The 5,494-nt window shown below is 57.3% G+C and overlaps 1 protein-coding gene across 1 annotated transcript in view; it reads left to right on the top strand.

The window, feature by feature from the left end:
• The window catches only part of LOC146233209 (transmembrane protein 132B), a 111,078-nt gene extending 105,716 nt beyond the window's left edge, over positions 1–5,362 (top strand). The window contains exons 8-11 of the mRNA XM_084690679.1: positions 1,690–1,905; positions 2,939–3,370; positions 3,648–3,889; positions 4,864–5,362. Coding sequence (XP_084546805.1) covers positions 1,690–1,905; positions 2,939–3,370; positions 3,648–3,889; positions 4,864–5,362 — 1,389 coding nt within the window. The remainder of the gene's footprint in view (positions 1–1,689; positions 1,906–2,938; positions 3,371–3,647; positions 3,890–4,863) is intronic.
• Positions 5,363–5,494: the final 132 nt, after the last annotated feature.

Raw genomic sequence — 5,494 nt, 5'->3', positions numbered from 1 at the left:
GTACACACACACAGTCCTGGTGGGAGAGAGGAGGGGATCACTACTGTACAGGTACACACACACAGTCCTGGTGGGAGAGAGGAGGGGATCACTACTGTACAGGTACACACACACAGTCCTGGTGGGAGAGAGGAGGGGATCACTACATGGACAAACAGTGAGAAGGGGAAAAGGCACCTGTGGGGTTTGCAAGGTGTGTGTTCACATCTCTTTAGAAAGAAGATTTAGACACACACACACACACACACCGCCACCACAGATGGCTGTGGACCACTGCCCTAATTGAAAAAGGGAGGTTTGGGAGAGGAGAGTCGACTGAGTCTCTGCAGCACAGCCCTGTCAGGACCTCTCCTAGATTTGACGTTTACATTTTTCATTCCATTTCCATCTCTCTCTCTGTCCCTCCCTCACTCTTTCCTCCCTCCCTCCCTCCCTCCCTCCCTCCCTCCCTCCCTCCCTCCCTCCCTCCCTCCCTCCCTCCCTCCCTCCCTCCCTCCCTCCCTCCCTCCCTCCCTCCCTCCCTCCCTCTTTCTCTCCTTCCCTCGCTCTCCCTGTCCCTCTTTCCCTCCCTCGCTCTCTCTCCCTCCGTCTCTCTCTCACGGAGATTCTAACCCGAGGTGTCAATCAACAAGTGATGTTGCCGGGGCGACAGGGGGATTGGGTTTGACACTGACATGCTTGTTCCCAGATTTCTTTGTACACCAATCAGACAGGAATGTCCCCTGTCGCCGGGCAGAAGATTGGTCCAGATCCCCCCCAGCACTGCCAGTCTCTTGTTTATACTAAAAGATATTTGGAGTGAAACACTGATGTGTTTAAGCGGAACGAGGATTCTGACACACGGACAGACAGTCCTTGTGTCTCTGTGTGTGTTTGTGTCTTATGTTATCTTGTGTACAGTATCTGCCTCCACTTACGCACACAACGCTCCAGCCCTCTACCTCTCTCTCTCTCTCTCTCTCTCTCTCTCTTCTCTCTCTCTCTCTCTCTCTCTCTCTCTCTCTCTCTCTCTCTCCACAGACGGGGTGAGAGACGCTAGGTGTCTCTAGCCCTCTCCCTCTCTCTCTCTCTCTCTCTCTCTCTCTCTCTCTCTCTCTCTCTCTCTCTCTCTCTCTCTCTCTCTCTCTCTCTCCACAGACGGGGTGAGAGACACTAGGTGTCTCCAGCCCTCTCTCTCTCTCTCTCTCTCTCTCTCTCTCCCACTAGTCTTCCTGCAGCCCCAGACAGGCTGATCATGTCAACATGACTGTGGAGCTCACAGCCCCAGGCCGTGTGGCCTCAGCTGTGAGGCTGACGATCATCAGGATATTAACTAACCCTTACTGACAAGAGAGACTGTGACATCATATAGGAAATGCTAACATTTTACATGCTAATGTCATTGTTAATAGCTGTGGCTAATGTTATTGCTAATGTTATCGCTAATTGCTAATTACCCCCTCCTCCCCTCTCCCCACTTCCCCCCCCCCTCTCCTCCCCTTTCCTCCCCTCTCCCCTCCTCTCCTCTCCTCACTCTCTCCCTCTCCTCTCCTTCCCTCTCCTCCCCTCTCCCCACTCTCTCCCCACCTCTCCTTCCCTCTCCTCTCCTCCCCTCTCCCCACTCTCTCCCTCCCCTTCCCTCTCATCCCCTCTCTCCCCCCCTCCCCTCTCCTCTCCTCCCCTCTCCTCTCCTCCCCTCTCCTCCCCCAGGTACTGTCCCCCCTGTCAGACTCCATCCTGGCAGAGAAGACAGTGACGGTGCTGGATGACAAGGTGTCCATCAGTGATCTGGGGGTGCAGCTGGTGAGCTCTCTGTCTGTCAACCTGCAGCCCAGCCCAGGAAGCAGCCCAGGAAGCAGCCCAGGAAGCAGCCAGGCCCTCGCCCTTACTGCCTCCGCACACCAACTGCTGCACGCTCACAAGCAGGTACACTCTCACAAGCAGGTTCATGCACACACAATATACGCACAACAGTCTTAGCTTGGTCTCATAGTTATAGTCTCTATAGTTACAGGATAAACATGTCGTTACCATGGGTATATGCCCCTGCCTCTCAGGATATCAGTGTCGTTGCTACAGTATTTGGAAAAAGCCGCAGTTCGTTAGGATGAAAGCAGATATTCACTCCGCTGTTTAACCTGCACTCTGTTTCCATCCCTCTGGTTCTCCCCCCAGCTCTCTATTATCAGGAGGCTAGAGAGGGAAGGAGGGAGGATAGAGGGAGGGAGGGAGGGAGGATAGAGAGGGAGGATAGAGAGGGAGGGAGGGAGGGAGGATAGAGAGGGAGGATAGAGAGGGAGGGAGGGAGGGAGGATAGAGAGAGAGGATAGAGAGGGTGGGAGGGAGGATAGAGAGGGAGAAAGGGAGGATAGAGGGGAGGGAGGGAGGGAGGGAGGGAGGGAGGATAGAGAGGGAGGGAGGGAGGGAGGGTGGATAGAGAGGGAGGGAGGGAGGATAGAGGGCAGGGGGGATGGAGAGAGGGAAAAGGAGCTAGATCGTTTTCTTCATTAAAGGTTTAATTACTTTTGTTGAAGGACAGGGGAAGTGTTACTTACAGACCTGACTTAAAAAAGACTTTTCTAATTAAAGTAAATAAAGCAAAGAGTTTTCACAGTTGTCATGGGACATTAGACCCTGGAGTTCCCTGACTGGAAACTAAGTGTTTGTGTTGCGTAAGTGTATTACTAAGCTAAGTGTTGTGGTGTCTCTGGTGTTTAGCCCCTGCTTCTCACTACAGCAGACTTACCGCAGAGCAACACAACTGCCAACACATGGTTCAGTCCTACAGTCAGAGCAAGGATGTTTCAAAACAGCTATTTATATTTATACACCACATAGGACAAAAGCATCTGCTAAACAAAGCAAATGGAACGTTCTTCTACAATTAGATAACTTTGCCCAAATCAAAGTGAAAATAATCAATATAATTCACACTCCATCTCCACCCCACCCAAAACAGGAAGCTGTCATCAGCGCCTGGATCCAGTACAGTGACGGCGCAGTCACACCCCTCAACATTTACGACCCCAAGGACTTCACGCTCAACGCCTTCTCATTGGACGAGGCGGTGGTGTCGACCTATCAGGAGTCCCCGCAGCGCTGGCCGGTGGTGGTAGCGGAGGGCGAGGGCCAGGGGGCGCTGGTGCGCGTGGAGATGGTGATCTCTGAAAGCTGCCAGAAGTCCAAGAGGAAGAGCGTGCTGGCCTCAGGCCTGGGCAGCATCAGGGTCCACTTCAGAGCAGACGGTCTGGGAGAGGGGGGCGGGGGGAGGGCGGGGGGAGGGGGAGAACAGCACCGGCGACCAGAGGACGAGAGGAGGGGGGAGGAGGGGGAGGAGGGCTGGAAGTACCAGGACCCGGCGTCAGAGAGGGAGGAGGGGGCCATGAGGAAGGTAATGTAACACACACACATTCACACTTACAAGCACACGCACACTCACTCACATTTAGTCACACTGGAGCACACAGACACACACCTGCAGTGCTTTGTGTTGCTCGTCAGGACTTTTCAAACATCCCGTCACACTTGTCCACTGCTCCAGCGTCTGTCTGTGCTTCTCATGACCGCATCCCAGCAGTAAACTCACAGGAGGCAGTAGGCCACAACAGCAGTGGTGAGACTACAAATCCCATAATTCCCTTTGACTGGATGTTCCCATATGCCTCCAGGTTAGCACCACCACTAAGTCCCCGGTGACCCAGCGGGGGAAGGGCAGCCAGGGGGCCCCGAGGGAGCCAGGGGAGCACAGCAGCCTCCCTGCCCAGGTGGAGGTGCCTGGGGCTGGGCAGAGCGACCTGTCCCAGACCCCCCGCGGCCTGTCAGACCTGGAGATTGGCATGTACGCTCTGCTGGGGGTCTTCTGCCTGGCCATCCTAGTGTTCCTCATCAACTGTGTCAGCTTTGCCTTCAGGTACACACGCACATACTCACACACACACATACTCACACACACACGCACAAACTCACACACACACGCATGCACGCTCGCACACTCACACAGTTTATCTTTTTTTTTTTATGACTGTATATCCTTATTGGTACTCGTCTGTCACCTTCTCTTTCTCCTCCCCCTCCTCTCCTCCCCCTCCTCCTTCCTCTCCTCCCCCTCCTCCTCTCCTCCTCCCCCTCCTCTCTTCCTCCTTCCTCTCCTCCTCCCCCTCCTCTCTTCCTCCCCCTCCCCCTCCTCCTCCCCCTCCTCTCCTCCTCCCCCTCCTCTCCTCCTCCTCTCCTCCTCCTCCTCCCCTCCTCCCCCCTCCTCTCCTCCTCCTCCTCCTCTCCTCCTCCTCCTCCTTTCCTCCTCCTCTCCTCCTCCCCCTCCTCTCTTTCTCCCCCTCCCCTCCTTCTCCCCCTCCTCTCCTCCTCCTCCTCCTCTCCTCCTCCTCTCCCTCCTCTCCTCCTCCCCCTCCTTTCTTCCTCCCCTCCCCCTCCCCTCCTCCTCCTCTCTTTCTCCCCCTCCCCTCCTCCTCCCCCTCCTCTCCTCCTCCCCCTCCTCTCTTCCTCCCCCTCCCCTCCTCCTCCCCCTCCCCTCCTCCTCCCCCTCCTCTCCTCCTCCCCCTCCTCTCTTCCTCCCCCTCCCCTCTTCCTCCCCCTCCTCTCCTCCTCCTCCTCCTCCTCCTCCTCTCCTCCTCCCCTCCTCCTCCCCCTCCTCTGATCCTCCCCCTCTTCTCCTCTCCTCCTCCTCCTCCCCCTCCTCTCCTCTCCCCCTCCTTTCTTCCTCCCCCTCCCCTCCTCCTCCCCCTCCTCTCTTCCTCCCCCTCCTCTCCTCCCCCTCCTCTCCTCCTCCTCTCCTCCTCCTCCTCCCCCTCCTCTCCTCCTCCTCCTCCTCCCCCTCCTCTCTTCCTCCCCCTCCTCTCCTCCCCCTCCTCCTCTCCTCCTCCCCTTCAGGTATCGTCACAAGCAGCTCCCAGTGCTGGAGCAGGGTAACCTGAACCACGCCCATGACTGGGTGTGGCTGGGCCAGGACGCTGAGTTGCTGCCCCCCCCGGGCCAGGCCTCTCGTCCGGATGAGCGCTCGCTCGGGGACCGTGGCGACGGAGGCTACGAGGAGAGCAAGTTCCTCCTCAACGGCTCCGGGGGGGCGGGGCAGGGCGGACAGAGGGGCGTGGCCCACGGACAGACCCTCCCCCGCTCGCTGTCGGAGCCGAGGCGGTGCGGTGGGAAGGATCCTGCTGAGCGGGCGGACATCTCCCCCGGTGCCACGGCCAAACGCAAGCGAGTCAAGTTCACCTCGTTTGCCACCGTCCTGCCCAACGACGGAGGCGGGCCTTATACCAACTCCATTCTGGTTGGCCGCGAGGACGACATCAAGTGGGTATGTCAGGATATGGACCTGGGCCAATCGGAGATCAGGACCTACATGGAGAGGCTACAAGACAATCTGTAATTGGGGTGGATGTGGAAGGGGGAGGGGGAGGAAGGGGGAGGGGAGGATCTGATGAATACAACTCACCTGTTATGCCTTGTCTGGGGGAGGGGAGAGAGAGAGGGGGGAGGAGGGAGAGAAGAGGGAGGGGGC

The sequence above is a fragment of the Hypomesus nipponensis genome, chromosome 24 (assembly GCF_054491055.1).
Source record: "Hypomesus nipponensis isolate SF chromosome 24, ASM5449105v1, whole genome shotgun sequence".
NCBI lineage: Eukaryota > Metazoa > Chordata > Actinopteri > Osmeriformes > Osmeridae > Hypomesus > Hypomesus nipponensis.
The sequence above is the reverse complement of the archived record's forward strand: the minus strand, read 5'-3'. Positions and strand labels throughout refer to the sequence as shown.